General features: G+C 39.3%; 1 protein-coding gene across 1 annotated transcript in view; it reads right to left on the bottom strand.

Annotated features, from left to right (window-relative positions):
* Rorb (RAR related orphan receptor B) overlaps positions 1-16259 on the bottom strand; it is a 176427-nt gene that overhangs the window by 14756 nt on the left and 145412 nt on the right. Inside the window, exons 5-9 of the mRNA XM_028770130.1 lie at positions 10313-10434; positions 8721-8853; positions 5480-5587; positions 3339-3449; positions 477-589 (exon numbers count right to left, since the gene is read on the bottom strand). Of these exons, the coding sequence (XP_028625963.1) occupies positions 477-589; positions 3339-3449; positions 5480-5587; positions 8721-8853; positions 10313-10434 (587 nt within the window). The remainder of the gene's footprint in view (positions 1-476; positions 590-3338; positions 3450-5479; positions 5588-8720; positions 8854-10312; positions 10435-16259) is intronic.

The following is a 16259-nucleotide window of genomic DNA, read 5'->3' as shown; positions in this document are numbered from 1 at the left end:
GAATTTGAAGACATGTTGTTCTACTTCTTGTGGCTGTTCCTCTGATGACATTGACATACCCGTGGGTTTTCTGTTTTGTTTCCCTGTGCCTTGGTCTCTGATTTGTCAATATGGTCCTTCTCCAGAAAAGCAATTGTTCCCTAGCTAGGCATGTTGGTATATACCTGTAATCCTGATATTAGGTAAGCTGAAGTGAGGAGTGGGGGGCTGGGCATCATGAGTTCAAGGTGAGCCTGGGGGACATATCGAGGCCCTGTCTACCAACCAACCAACCAACCAACCAACCAACCAACCAACCAACCAAAATGCAAAACAACTCCTCAAACAAATCAACTCTTATCTTAATGTCTCAAAATGTACGAATCTCCCTTTGAAAAAGCATGTGTTCACATTTATGTAGCCTATGCTGCTGAGAAATTACCCCTGTTCGTGTTGGGCTCCTTTGGGGACAGCAGGTCTATGACCTGAAGACTTACCTTTGCCAGGGTCTCATCATCCAGGTGATTCTTCTGAATCACATGTTGAAGTGCAAAATAAATTTTTTCCTGTAGCTTCTGGACTTTTCTTGGTTCTATCAGCCAGGCTCGATCTGACAAGGGGGAAAACCAAAAAATAAAGAGAGGGCACATAAACTTTGCTTCATTTACCTACATATATGAACACTGAGTTTCAGACTCATCTCAAATCACATAGCTGTAAATTGCTTTTGAGGCTGTATTTTTTTTATATGAAACATGTATATCTTATAATAATAAGGTGAAACTGACTGCACATGGTGTAATGATACAGAGAAGCCATTTGGTTCAAATAAAATCCTTCTTTGTCTAGCATTGGTGACTGTATTAATGTCTCCACTTTCCTCCAGACAGATCCTTAGATATTCTTTCAAAGCAGAAATAGTTTTGAAACCATATAGGAATACTGTTAGTAACCAGAGTCCCCTTCTTTAGCTTCAGTTATTCCTTTGTAAGATATAAAGCTGATTTCATGCTATAATTTATAGAGCACACACATCAATTTCAGAAACAAACTTCTAAGTTCAATTTTCCTATATTGAATTAAGTGATAGATTACCTCCGTTCTTTCCTTGCTCCTGTTCTCTCTCTCTCTCTCTCTCCTCTCTCTCTCTCTCTCTCTCTCCTCCATTCCTGTTTTTTTTCTTTTATTCTGGTTAGAAAATCTATACACCATGGTGACAAAATGTGGTCTAGTATTGTTTCCTTAGTTTGGTCAAGAGACTCTGGGAGTCTCCAAATGCTGAACAAATACTCGTGGAAAAGCACTTGGCCATGATCCTCCTGAACATAGTTCAGGTCAGGTGAGAAACTTGACTCGGTAATCCTAGACAAGGCAGGGATGAGTCAAGCCAAGAGTTAAGCAAACCCTTACGTAAGTGAGCACAAAGGACTTCAGTGACAATTGTCAATCAGAATAAATTAAGTTTCCTTTTCCTTTCCTACACTAGTTGGAAGTAAACAGACAGTAGCTATTAAGTCAAAAGTCTGGGGAAAAGTGGGGTCTGACTTGAGAGGACACAGATCTATCTTCCGTCTCTCATAAGCATGGCACAATTCCAGAATGACAAACAGGGCACTTGATATTGTGAAGCCTTGGAGTGTGGGTCGGCTACTAGGGCTGAAAGACTCCTCACTAGGTAGAGAGTAAGACAAATAGAGAGTTTCCAAACTCTTCAGAGAATTAGGACAGCATCAATATTTTTTAAAGAAGAGCCCAAATAGTTCAGTTGATTTTTAACTCAGGGAGAAGAGTCTCGCCTTCTGGGATGGTCATTTCCATGGATTTTTTTTTCAAGCTGAAGATGGCATGCCTTCAGTGTTTGATGCTAGGATATTACTGACTTGCACAAACTTGTTCAAAGAGGAAAGAGAGTCTTTGTAAGGATCTTCATTTGAGTGAGCAGGAACCAGAGAGGTCTGTCTTCTGCTTCCATAGAACCCATCTTCCATGGAGCAGTGCTCAGAGTAGAGAATTAAATGCCATGAGAACATGAGAGGGCATTATTTGGTATATAGTTGATATCAAAAAAAGACTTTTGACATCTTTCCTATCTGTGTTTGTGCTTCTGGGACTTTCTGTTTTGATGAAACAAAAATTTGAAGACTTGATTGGACTATCAGTGATCATATTGTGAGTAAGACAGCCTTTGCATAAGAAGGTACAGAGACATTTATTTGTTACTATAGCTAGGATGACATTTCAAAGATATGATAGAGTTAAAACTATGATATCATTTGAAATGTAGAAGAATCAAATGATTATTAAAAATAAAACTATGTTAAACATATTTCTTCCAACATTACTGGAAAACACTAGGGTGTAAATAAAGAGATGAATCTCAAACAGAAATTGATTACAGAAGGAATTAATCTTAAAAGTGGAAAGGGTTCATTCTTCACTCAAGAGAGCTGGCAATGAGCAGTTATGTTACATATGAAACAGCTGCTTGAGTGGCTCTTGTCAAACAGGGAATGCATATTTATTGTCACATTATTTTCATTATATTGTTATGATTATATATTACTAAGCTATTTATTGTTACACTTCAAGCTGGCCATACACTTTAAAGTCCATACGTTGCTACAGTTTTTTTTTTCAATCCATAAATGTCACATTTTACCTTTGGAAAACAGTTTTGTAATTTACTGCATTTTAGAGCTAGAGAAGGTGTTAGCCCTGCCCTCTTCCAGTCTATTGTCTTATTTTATCAGTGAAGGAATTATACCCTTGGAGTCACACAAATCCATAAAGAAGCCATTGTCTGAGATTCTTTCTCTTCATCAGGCAAGCCTCCCTCCACAGCTAGTCTTCCACTTAGAAACACTTAATACTGCTAAGGATAGAGGCAATTCATTTCTCTCAAAAGACAATTGCAATGCATCATAGGTAGAAAAGTTTTATTTTAAAAAAGGTAATTAAAGTTCCTATACTTGGTCTTTCATTTAGCCATTTTCTGTAAGTTTCTCTCTATTAGACTCTACGTTAAAAAATTATTTCCTTTATTCTTAAATCCAAAATAGAACCCGGCTTCTCATTTAAGCCATTATTCATTTTTGTTATTTGTTGAAGAATAATTTTGCTTACCTGGATCTGGGTTGATCCCTGCCACATGTAACATTCTTGTGTTAGGAGGAAAATTGGCCATTAATAAATGTGAAGCTACTTGCCTTTGCATTGTCCAAAAAATATCAAACAATTGCTAGAGAAAATACAGTCCCTTTAAAGTTATTTCTCGAATGCTTTGGCTTGGAAAGGTGCAATTGATGTTAAAGATAGTGAAGCAGGTTTGAAAAGAAGGCAAGGGACTGGAGCCTTCCTACCTGGGGATATCAGAACAGCAGAGGAGAACAGAGCAATCTCTTCCTCAGTCAGCTGCAAGGAACACAGATTCTTTGCAAAGTCAAATGCTTCATTCACTAGGTCATCAGAACCTAAAAGGAAGAAGAAATCTTAAACAGAAATCCGTGAACTTGGAATGGTGCACAGCTAGAAATACCTCATTATCAAGTAGGTAGTCAGAGGTTTGCATATTAGAAACCTAGACTGGACATTTTAAGTCTCCTGTCACATGAAGTGATTTGATGTTCAATGTAGAATGAAGAAAGTGGGCCACGTCTTTGCCAGGTAACTGAAGATAATCTTAGCGACCATTGGGTAAAATACTGGTTACTGTGGATTCTGTGTAACCTCAGCTGGGAACACATAACCTGAGTCCTACAAATCTGAAAATATTTCTACCTAAAAATAGTAAATAAGCTGGATTTGGAGGTACATGTTTAGGATATCAGCACTCAGGAGGATGAGGCAGGAGGATTGCAAGAAGGTCAGCCTGGGAGCATCATGAGACTTTGTCTCACATTTATAGTGTCACCAACATGACTGTCTAGACATGAGATGAAGAAAAACAATAGATATGTCAAAGTGAATGAGTGAGAGACCATGACACCTCAACCCTACATAAAGAGCTATAGACGACTAAGGGATTCTGAGAGTGGGAGAAATGGTTTTCCCCAGGAATTGGTAAAATACCAAATGATTAGCCCTGAAAACAGACATACAAGTGACATCACACTGATGGAGCCAGTTACATTTAGAAATATTTATATATGTACTTATACATATATGCATGTAATAACAATTAATGAAAAACACCATGAATTTGAAAGGGAGCAAGGAAGGCCATATGGGAGAGTTTAGAGGAAGGAAAGGGAAGAGGAAACAATAAAATCATAAGCTCAAAAGAAAAGAAAAAAGAAAAAATTGAAGTAATTTGGGAATCCTTTAGACTAAATCCACAGCTTTCACAGAAAACCTAGAGCATTCTACACTGAGGATCAGGGAATGTCATAGAAGTGTCACTGGGAACTGGCAGCATGAGGTATCCAGGGGCTTCAGACAGACTTCTTACACAATGCTAATGAGCTTTGCTAATTTTGTGCTCCACACCTGCCCCCTAAATTAGATTGATTTTTCACTGTCTAATTACATGGCTCATGGGTCAGTTTCTTAGTTGTTGTGAATTTTGGCAAAATAGCATTGTATCTCTGCACTGATCTCTGTAAATGTTTATTTGATGAAGCTGGAAATATCCTGAAGCTGCTTGCCAAGAAGGCTTTTCCTTCTTTCTTGAAAATCTAGCCTCGAGAAGGACATGGATGGATATCAGCTGCAGAAGGGGAATGTTGCCAGCCCATTGGGCTTGTGGTTGGCTGCCATATCATCTAACAGCACAAGGGGTGAAAGGGCAGTGGCTTCTTTGGTGTCCATGGGCAGCAATGGAACAAGTGGCCCTATCATTTGTTCAGACCTTTCCTGGCACCAGCCCATCTTTGCTAATGTTCTCATCCGTGCCTCATCCTGATGATTGGATGTGAGGATACTCAGCACCTCCAAAGACTGATCCTGCTTTTATGGCTTACAAGAATGATCTGGGCCCACTCTGACCAGGTCAGTACCAACTCTGTCTGTGCTCCTAGAAACTCATGAGTTCACAGGCAGACACACTGTCTTCTGTAAGAAACAAGTACAACAATGGATTCTTGTGGTAATTACACATAGTTATTGCTCTATTGTGACCAATGATTATGAATTTAGTTAAGAGACTTACAGGTCACTCCTGTAGACCACCAATAGTCTGCATGATATGCTTCACAGAGCAGCAGCAAGAAACATGGTAGTCATACAGAGAGTGATCTAGAGTGGACCCAGTTCATTTAGCATCAGATTTTGTTTATTTCTACAGGCTGTAGTTATGCTATTTTAATAGGGTTCATGGTTCTTTCCTTCGTTCCTGAATAGGAACTGTATTACAGGAACGAGAGAGTTGGGTAGAACACTGAACACTCACCTGGTCCAATGTCAATCAAATAATGAGATCCTAGCTTCTACCAAAGAATCAAGGCATATCATTTGCTATTTCGGTCTTAGTAAAATTGTGTTGTCATCCAAGGGAAAAACTTACCTAAGGCTTTGAACATTTGCATTCCTCCATATTTTCCTTCAAACAGAACAGTGTTGTTTAATGGGTTGAAGGCACGGCACATTCTCACTAAAACCACTTCCAAGCAACCTATGAGATAAAAGAATTAAAAATGCACATGTGTATGTCATATATCCAACAATAAAGAGGTCCTTAGTGCATATTATACAGAGTTAAATGAATTAAAATGCACATGCATATATTACATATCCAACAATAAAGTAGTCTTTAGTGCATATTACACAGACATTAAAAATTAAAAATGCATATATGTGTGTCATTTATCCAACAATAAAGTGGTCCTTAGTATGCATTATACAGTTAAAACAATTAAAATGTTTATGTACATATCATATATCCAAAAATAAAGTGGTCTTAGTGCATATGAGGCAGGAAACATTTTACAATTTTACTGTTTTGATACAGAATCTCCCTATGTAGCCCACGACAGTTTTAAACTCAAAATCCTCTAGCCTCAACTCCCAGGTTCTGAGATGTGCCACCAACCTAGGACATTTCAAGAGATTCCTTCTTCAAAGGCAATCATTTTAGGGGCCCGGGGAGATATTGCAGCTCTTGAGAACATGTGTTTCTGTTGAGAAACTCAAACTCCAGGAGATCCTATACTCTCTTCTGGCTTCTGAAGGCACTTTTACAAACACACACATACACACACACACACACACACACACACACACACACACAGAGTAATAATTTTAGAAATCAATATCTTTTGATACTTCAATAAAGAAATAAGGAGAATATATTTCAAAGCTGGCTATAATGGAAGGCAAATAATATTTCTTTCCTTTTTTGGACTAATTTTAAATTTCACTCCAGCTTTTGAACTTTTATAATTGGTAAGCAGTTCAGGAAGGACTTGTGTCAGCCACATCTGGTTAATGAGCTTTGGTAAAAAAGTTACTTCCGGAAAGATTCACCTTTGAATTTTTGCCACATGAAACAGCAGCAATAGGCTTTTGGAATAATTTCATTCAGTCTTGCATTGTATAGGACCAAGGAATGTTCCCAGCACACAGTAGGTGCTTAATAACATTTTCTGAATGAATTAGTCTACTGCCTTTGCTTGTCCTCCCAACAGGCGTTTATATTCTGAGGCACTGTTGCTGTCCAGTTTCTCCATGTTTTGGAGATGTGAGCTTTGTCCTATTTGAAGGTGAGAGACTCCAGAGTCCCACATTCTTGTGTGAAGACCTTACAGCTGATTTGGCTGCATCTATGGTACCTTCCTTACACCCTCACTTTATAACGTTTGTGCGCTTTACTGAATTTTCGTTACTTTTAACCTATGGGTATAAAGATAGGAGAAAATGTACATATATTAACCCAGTGTGGTCATCTTGACACCAATGGAAGCAGATACCATCTATTGCATATCTGCACTATGGATGACAGTTTTGTGGGCTCCATATACTCATTATCATAGGTTGCTGGTAATGACCATTTCAAGTGAATTTCACATAGATTCATATAAATAGAAATTACAGGAGGCTTTAAGGTGCTAAGTACCTTTACATGAAGGCAACATTTATATAGGAGGCGGGATATGAATGATCATACAATTCAGTGGCTGCCAATACTATCCACGAATTGGTAATATATGAATCTCAGAAATGCACTGAACTGAGTTCTCCTCTAAAGGAACTGAATTCCATGGTCTGCGATGGTGACTGCACCTCTGAACTGTTAAATGCTCCTTTGCTACATTTGCTACAACTCCTATTTTGAAGTTCTAGTTCCATTCTTTATTTTAAAGGTTAGGATACTGTCATCTTAAGGTGTTTGTTCAAGGCCATACTTCAAACAGGCCAGGTGTTATTTTTTGATGAGAGTCACAAAAATAACACCTATTTCATATGCTTCTAAAACCCTATTGTAGAAGTCATGCCTAGTACATTTGACCCTGGATATGCTTTCATGACACCAGTAACTGATAGAGAATGGTATATGTAACCTAATGTGACTTCTTAAGGAATGTCAGAGATTATAAGAACCCCTGCTGTGTTTTGGAATTCTGACTTCTGGAGCCCAGTGACTATACTGTCTGGATGTCAAGGCCATCTGTGGAGACATTTTTTTTTTTAAACAGGGACAGCAATTGAAGCCCCAACACAGAGCCTTTGCTGATGCCATCCTGTCACCAGCAGATTGTCCCTCATGCGAGCAATAAAATTGATTCTCCTGTCCTGATGGGAATTGTCTCAGTGCACACCAAGAAAATCAGCATAGTAGGGACAAACCATTCTTCTGAGCTGTATAAAGTATTGCCTTGAGCACAAAGTAAATACATGATTATTTATCCAAATTTTAGGATGGTTACATAACCGATAACATTGGCATCAGTGCTTGAGTCAGAGTTTTTGGCCATTTCTATCCTTGGTTAAAGAATCAAATCAACATCATGTTACCATAACAACTCTGTGGCCTGTGTTCAAATATCAGCTTTATCATGGTTTATGTTATTGAACACAGCCTTTTACTCTTCTCGGCCTTTGCCATCTTTGCTTCAAGTCTGAAATGATACCATCTCATAAGAATAAATGAAACATCACCTGTAAATGTGGGAAAAGGATGTTATTTGGAAAAGGATGTTATTTCCAGTGTGAATGAGTACAGTAAGAGGAACCCAAATGCTACTGTGTTCTAATTTTCTTTTCAAAAGGATCCAAGAAAGACACAAGTCCTTTTTTTTTTTTTTTTGTAAGGCAACATCTTCAGTATTTCCTGTGTGTTAAAGAGAGCATCAGAGAGGAAGGAAGGATCCCAACACAGAGGAGTTTCTTCCAGTAGATCCAGGCTGCAGGCTATTCTCATTAAAATGATTGGAAGTGACCACAGAGGCGGAGCTCAGCCAGCTTGGTTGTTTTTGTTCTCTTGCAGGAGGCAAGGAGCTGGTGTTAGCGCCAGCTCAGCAATTTAGCCATCTTGACATGCTAATTACTTTCACTGCCTGTCAAGCTGAGCATCTCAGCCCCCGCAATTAATAGCTCTACTTTTCAATAAGCAAAATTATATTTGACTTCAAAGGGGGAAATGAACGGATATCAGGGCATTTTTATTACTGAGTTTCCTTAGGGAGTTAGGTAACTGTGTGGGTGGCAAAACGCCCTACCTGTGGGAGCAGGGTTTTCTAGGACCCTCAGAGTGGTGAGGGCCAAACAGCCCCTGTCTGAAACAGGCTCCCACAAGTCACAAGGCTCACCTGACTTCAGAAGTAAGATCTGATCATTCTGACACAGCTCCATGAAGCCTGTTATCCGCTTTGCGAACTCCACCACGTACTGGATGGCGTGGGTGATCTGGATGGCACACTGCTGCCACAGAGCCTCCCTGGACTGAAGCAGAGAGGACACAGCCCTTGAACTCACCACCTTCCAAGGAGATGATGAAATGCGCATGCCCCACCCCACTTGTCACTGTCACCCAAGGTGGGAAGTGATATATATTTTTTTTCTCTTTGGATTACTGAACTCCGTTATTCTTAACCATAAAAGTACCAAGACTAAACTAGGAGAAACGATGTTTATAGAATGCAAAATAAATATTTTTCTTTACTATTTTCTCCATTTTTTTTATGGCAACACACTCAGTCTTAGTTCGCTAGCTATAAACAAAGCCCATATTCAGGAATAGTGAGTGATTCTAGCCTAGCATCCACCATAATCCACCACAGGTCTTTAACCTGATGGACACAACAGAATATTTTTATGTTGTGTTCTTTCCCCAGAATTTAAGAAAAAAATTTCTGATATTTTGGCTGTCGGTTTTTTTATGGGGGAGGGGAGAGTTTCACTGTGTAGCCCAGGCTGTCCTAGAACAAAATACAGAGCTCAAGGGGGCCTCAGATTTATTAGATCCTTCTGCCCTGCCCTCCCAAGTGCCAGAATTATAGGCAGAAGCCACCAAATTTGAGTTATAAATTGGTTTGTTTGTTTGTCTTGTTTTTGTATAAAAGAAGGTCCATAGGAAAGATGAGTTCAAATAAAGTCCCTCTAATAATAGAGAACCTCAAATATATTTTAATACTTGAGGGTTTTTTTTGGAACTAAGAAACTAAATCTATGTGACTGTGAAATGTGCTTTTTGTGTATCTTATGTCTGCTTTCGTAATTATGTAAAAGTAGCAAGAATTAGATCAACATGTTGTCTAAATCATATGTTTCGATAAACACATTTATTTTCCTAAATTTCTACCAACTGGTTGCCAACTCAGTCCTGAAGTCAAGTAACACAAATCCTGAGCCTCCAGGAGCAGCTCCAGCCCTTAATCATGTCTAGTGTACCCAGAGAAACAGGATTATTACTGATGGTACAGGGTGAACTACTCTGTTGTAGCACTATTTTCCAGAATGTTGGGCAAGAATATAAATGTAGAATGCTTTGTTCCCTGTTTTTGTTTAATCACCTTTGGGCACCATTTTTGCAATGATCATCTAATATCATCTGGTCCTTGGCTTAACCCATAGCTACCATGAGAAGTTCCAAAACACCTGATAAAGGTACCAACTCCCCAGTCATTCAAGTGGGGGCATAGCTTTCAATCAGGGCAGCTTGTCTTCTAGAAAACTTTTGGCAACAAGCAGACATTTTTGTTTTCCACAACCATGTGAAGGTTGGCCTTTTTTAGATTCTCTCACTCAGGAGGAACTGGAGAGGCAGTGGATGGCTTGTATAATACACAGAGTAACCCAACAGCTAAGAAGGCTTAGGTGTAAAATGTCATTAGTGCTGAGATGAAGAAACTAGAAATGGGCAACCACAGCGATGCTCCGCTCCCCATGGTTGGTGGAGTACCTTGCTTTGATACGCCTTTATTTCCTCATAGGTGTGGGTCTGCCATGCCAGCTGATGTAGCTCTTCCATTGTGTACTGACATGTCTCCAAATGGGACTTAATGATGTTCTGTGCGATTCGATCTATGAGAAAAAGAATCATCAGTTTGAGGTTGTTGTGATTTAAATATTTTCCTACAAGATGGTCTGTAAGAATGCAGCTGGTGATGAGCTAAGTGCACAGCCATATGAGAACATCTGAATTCCACCTCTTATCTTAAAACATCCAAACACTTTATTGACTTTCAGTCAAAAGTTTCTCCTCTCCCTCTTTGATTATAGCTTTGGTGCCTTTCGAGTTGTAAAGCATGCAAATAACTGTTTGCCTTTAAAACACATATTAAATTACCCTATTGTTCAATTTTTGGCTGATAATCTCTAAACAGTTTAACACACATCCCAAACACCCAAAAATGTTTTGAAAAAAATCACTGCAATCATATTTGATATCAGAAAGAGGGCATTAAGTATACATGTTTGTGCTCATTCTTAAGAACAGGATGAAATAATACAATGAACAAGAGAGATAGAGAAGAAATGTAGAGAAGAGAAAGCAAACACCTAATTTGTTTACTTTGTACATTATTAGGAAAACATGGTTACTCTGTACATTATTAGAAAAGCAAAACACCCAATGATATGCATTTCCATCTGCAGTTGGTGCTATGTGTGTATCTCTTACACCCAACAGAGTCGGGTAGAGATGAAATAAGATTGGCCTGTGAGTGATAATTAACGACCTTCGTTCATACAGCCATCAAATTCAATCATATTTTTTTTCCATGTGGTGAAACCTTTGTCAAAAAGTTATAAACAATGAAATGATCTTATCAACAAAAGAGAAGTGACAGATCTTGTTTTGGGCTGTTTGTCTCCAGTAAGTTGTAGTTTATATTCTGTGTTTAGTCACTATCCTTTTGGCTTTGATTGAGTGATGGAATGGGACAAGAGTGATGGAATGGGACAAGAATGCTTCCTGAAAAGCAGCTAGGAGTCACCTGTGTCAGATGGAGCTCACTGGAGCCTCTCCGCAAATTCACATGCTGTTTGAATACATGCAAAAGAGGAAAGCTGGAGAAGCCAAAACACTCAGGAATCCTGTAATATGGAGTGTACATGGAATGAAGAGGATCATATCTGCCTGGTAACTACTGTTCTTGTAGAAGTGTTCATGTGTTTCAGGTGCTTTTGGAAATGCAAGCTTGTTTTTTATTCTAAATGGTTTCATTTTAGTTCTCTAGGATAGGTCTTCAAGTAATATATCAGTGCACCATTTATCTCTTGCTGTGTTTCTGGTGTATACGGTGTGAAGTTAGTTGAGTTTCAGTGAAACAGGAGATAAAGAAATATAAGCTATGCTTCTAACAAACTTTCTAAAACAAAGTTCCCCTTAGCTAATCAGCACATTGGGAACTCTGAGTAACTGGTAGCTACCGTTATCGCTGGGAGAACATTCTTTGTGATTTTTCACCATGGAAGCTGTGTGAAGAGTAGGATGGAGACAAAAGAGAGTTATTCAATATTTCAGTTAATACTATTGAGGGGAGACATTTCAATACATGTTTGAGATTTCCAAACCAGAACTATAAAGGGACAGAGGTAAAGACACTACTAAACGCTAACTTACGATGCTGATCATATTCTGTTGGCATCAACCTTGACATTTCTAGCCTTTTAGCATACTATACTACAAAATTCTTTCCTTATAAAATCTTATATTCAAAGTTTATCGAATACCCTCCTATGTTATAAAGAAGGGTGAGAATTACTCTCTACATTATATTAAACTAGATTGGTACGTCATGGTTCATTATTTTTCAATTTCATTTGGGAAGTCTAATTATTTATATTATAAAAATAGACATCTGTTCTCCAGTAGTTATGCAATGAAAACCTAACACGAAAGCCTTACAGTTTTTTAGACCTAGAGTGGCTTGTTTTCATCTTCAAAGGTATGCTGATTTGGTAGTGACTCACAGGCTTCAGGGTTTATAAGCAAAACTAGAACTGCTACTCAGAATTGCACTGTAACTGATGATCTCCTCCTCCAGGTTGTCTACTTGGAACTATGGACCAAAGTTTATGAATCCTCTAGTTTTCTGCCACTTGCCACTTGTAGTTTTAAGGAATATTGGAGGGGAGTGCAGGGACAGTCAGTATGTGGAAGGGTTAAGAAGACTGGAGGTTAATTGTACACTCATGTCAGGGCTTGGTTACTTGTGTACTTGTGGTGAAGGCTTTCCTGCCTTTCTGTAGCTTCCTACAATAGGGCTTGTGTGTCATACTGTGATTCTCCCTCCTGGTGTTGAGTCCTGATTCTAGCCAGGCTCATAGTGTGGTTATTTTTATGAAACTGTCTCAGACCCCTCAATACTCTAAATATTTCAAGAACTGGAAAACAATACTATTATATGTTCACTCAACAAATACTTAAAAAAAAACCACCCTGCTATATATCAGGTCAAGGTATAGATTAAAACAAAAGACATCAATTTTTATCTCTTAGGATTTATGTAATAAATACTCTAACTGGAGAATCTTCAAGAAGAAAGTACTCAGTTCTATCTGGGGACGATTTGGGAGAAAGAAGGGAATATGCAGTCTGAGGGATGAATAGTGGTTTGTGACATGGAAGAGGGTAAGATGTGTTATTATGCGATGCATGCAGATAGAGGGGACAATATTAAGCAGAGCTAGACATGTGCACTAAGCTAGGTCATTCCAGATGTTATCCATTACACATGTACAACCTTTAATTCTCTATCGTAAACTACCCTTTTCAGTCTTTATGTTGTTACTGCAGAAACAAGGGTTAGCAAGAGTGGGCAACTCTGGACTAGTTTACAGAGTTTGCAAAAGCCATTTTGGAGTCAGTTCTGCCTTTTCTTCCTAAAGGTCCAATGTTTGTGACACTGAGTATGTGTAGAAGACGGGAAGAAGTGAGGCTGTATGGGGGTACAGAATGGAGCATGAATAGTTGAGTAAAAAGGCCCAGGCATTACTTGTCCTGGGATTTTAGATTTTGTCAGTAGGGAGCCAGAGGATGCTGTGAAGTAGGAGGGTGATAGGATTAGAATTTTGGTCCAGAAAGGTGATCTCAGCTGTGGCAAAGAGAAGGAGGTGTGTTAGGGAGTGTGTGAGCAGAATCAGGTTGTTGTAAAAATGGAGATAAGATAGAAGATGTTTTGGACTAGGTCATGATAGAGAAGGCTAGTTAGTTTAGGTGCCAGACAATTCTGAAAGAAAATACACAGGACCAGAACACAAGGTAATAAAACATGAAACCTTAACAACAGCAGAAGCTTAGCTGTTGTTGACTTATGTACATAGGTTTGAAAATGTCCACCCACCCTTACATAAATATATTCATCATCCTCCATCAAATAACCACCCAAACATCCTTTTATCCCTTCCTTGATTCCCAAAAGACTTGAGAAAGCTAAGCTTGATCTTTTTGTTTGATAACCTTAAAGCCTACACATTTAGAATAGGGAGAAGTGAACATTATAAATAGATGATGATTTTCCACATCCCTGTGCTGGGAAATGAGTCAAATGTCTTTTGAATATAAGGCTTACACGTGACAATCGAGGCTACCACTGCATTGTGAGGTCGGACTGTATACAGAAACTAACTTGGTCCTTTCAGGGCTCAGGTCAGTAAAGCACAGGGCAAAGCTATTCTCGGTCTTAAAAAAAGAGTATGGCCAGCAGGCTCAGTCTGTCCCTTAGAAAGATGCTTGAACATCAGAGCAAGATAGTTTTCTTGGACTGAGAGTCTGCAGTTGTGAAAAGGACTCAAAAAGAAAGGACAAAGGAGAGACAGTGAGTGCAGTATGCTAAGTCCCTGCTGGGAGCCAAAGGAGCTTCAAGAGTTCCTGCCTGAAAAAAAGAGAAAAGGTAATAGCAGATGCAGTCCCCTCTGGGGACCAGCCACATGAGAAAGTCTAGACAAAGGAGGCAGAGGAGAAAGAACAGGGGCAATGGAATCGTACTGGGCAATCACACATCCTTCATCTGGTACCCTGACTTGGATTGCAGCTACTTCTCAGCAGGTGGCTTTTATTGGTTTCTTTAACTAGCTTGGGCTGAAGATGGTACATGTTGAAAGACAAGTTGGCATGAGCTGTGCTGGAATAATGAGTTCAACAGGAATATGACAAACTCTGCCATGTCTAGAGGTGGGGCACATGGAGCCTGTGCTTTCTGAGATCTGGAGGAGGAAGATGATTCATCAATGCTGGGAAAGGGACTCCTAAGGACAGCTGCAAACACTCTGTAAAGACCCTGTTACGTGCTCCATAAAGCAGAGGTTGCTCAGTTCACCGAGAGTTTGAAAGTTGCTTTAATTGCTAGTAAAATGGTGTTGAAGAATGAGAAACACAAAATAATATGTTCAATCTTGTCTTCTACTCTCAGTTACGAGAAGGAACAGAGCTGATTCTTCCTCAGGCCAGAGAAGCTGGGGGGTGTAATTACAGGTTAATATTAAGCCCATGTTCCTTATTTTGCATTTATTAAATTCATAGAATATCCCCCACCCCGCCTTCTGTGTTGATGAACATACATTTTTCTTTTCCTTTCAGTGAAATTACACGTAGACTTAGATTGTAGTCTGGATTCTTTTCTTAGAGAAGCTTATTTAACTCCATGTTTTAAAATTAGTCAATAGAACTTGTAAGTTCCTAAATGAATTTAACTGTGTGAGACAAAAAATTACAATGGGTAATTCACAGGAGATAATAATCCATGAAAATTCTCTGTCATTTTTGGTGAAAAGATATAAAACAATTATCACTAAATTGTCACACTTCCCCAAAAGTTTTAAGGGTAGTCTTAACTCTACTTATGATGTGGGCAGTAAGAAAAGAAAAATTAAAATTTTTTTTTGGGGGGGGGAAATGGAATAAAATTGGTGGTAATTCTCTGTAGTGTTTGCAATCATTATGGAAGCCTAGGGCTGGAGCTAACCTCCTTCCTCCATTCCCAAGTGGTCTTTGCCTAAATAATCCTACAAGTCTCTCTCCCTGTCCTTGTCCCTGTCCCTGTCCCTGTCCCTGTCCCTGTCTCTGTCTCTCAGTCTCAGTCGTTCTCGTGTGGGTCTTTGTCTGTCTCTCTCTCTCTCTCTCTCTGTGTCTCTTTCCCTTTTCTCTCTGGCTTCCACACTTCTTGTCCATTGTGAGTACTTCTCTTTGTAATGTATTCAATGAGTCAAAGTGAAAAAGGAATCCTCTTTAAGGCACTTTCAGCATGGCATGGTTGGGCTGTTGGAAGAGTTTACACAGCTAGATGGAGTTTTCAAGGTCAGTTAGACTGGCTGCCATAGAAAGATGTATGAAAACTATTTTGAAGCAAAATTACAGAAACGCATGGGAAATAACTTTTCTTGCATACCATTTCAACAGTATAGCAAAGTTTAGAAACAAGCCACCCATGGCCAGGTTCAATGCGAAGCAGGCCACCTCTGCTTCAGCAGGGAAGAGAACTGACAGGCAAGGTGACAATTTCATGTTTGTAGCTGTGATGTTATAAAACGGGGACCAGCTTGCAGCTCCTAAAATAGCAAATGACCTTCTGCAGCTCTGATTCCAACCACTCAGCAGGGTTTTTTTTTTTCCTCCCTCTCCACCAAAGTGGCTTATTTTAGCTCTCACTAGACTTCAGCAAATGGTGCTCTCCAAAGGCTACACTGTCCCAGTCGTGGGCCCCACATCCCACAGGTGGTTTCATTAGGAGCTTGAGAGTCGAGCTTATCTTTTAAAATGGCTGCTATTAGTGTTATTACCAGGAGCATTCAGGCCTAAGTTCACGGAGTAGAGAAGACTGCCGTGGAGACTACATGGCTCTGGAGGGATGACATCTGAACTTCCCAGCCCCCCTTTGTTTCCCCCTCAAGAGAAGAGATGGTTT

This window comes from Grammomys surdaster, unplaced genomic scaffold (genome assembly GCF_004785775.1).
Source record: "Grammomys surdaster isolate TR1022 unplaced genomic scaffold, NIH_TR_1.0 198, whole genome shotgun sequence".
In the NCBI taxonomy this organism is placed as follows: Eukaryota; Metazoa; Chordata; class Mammalia; order Rodentia; family Muridae; genus Grammomys; species Grammomys surdaster.
This window is presented reverse-complemented; position numbering and strand designations above follow the sequence as displayed.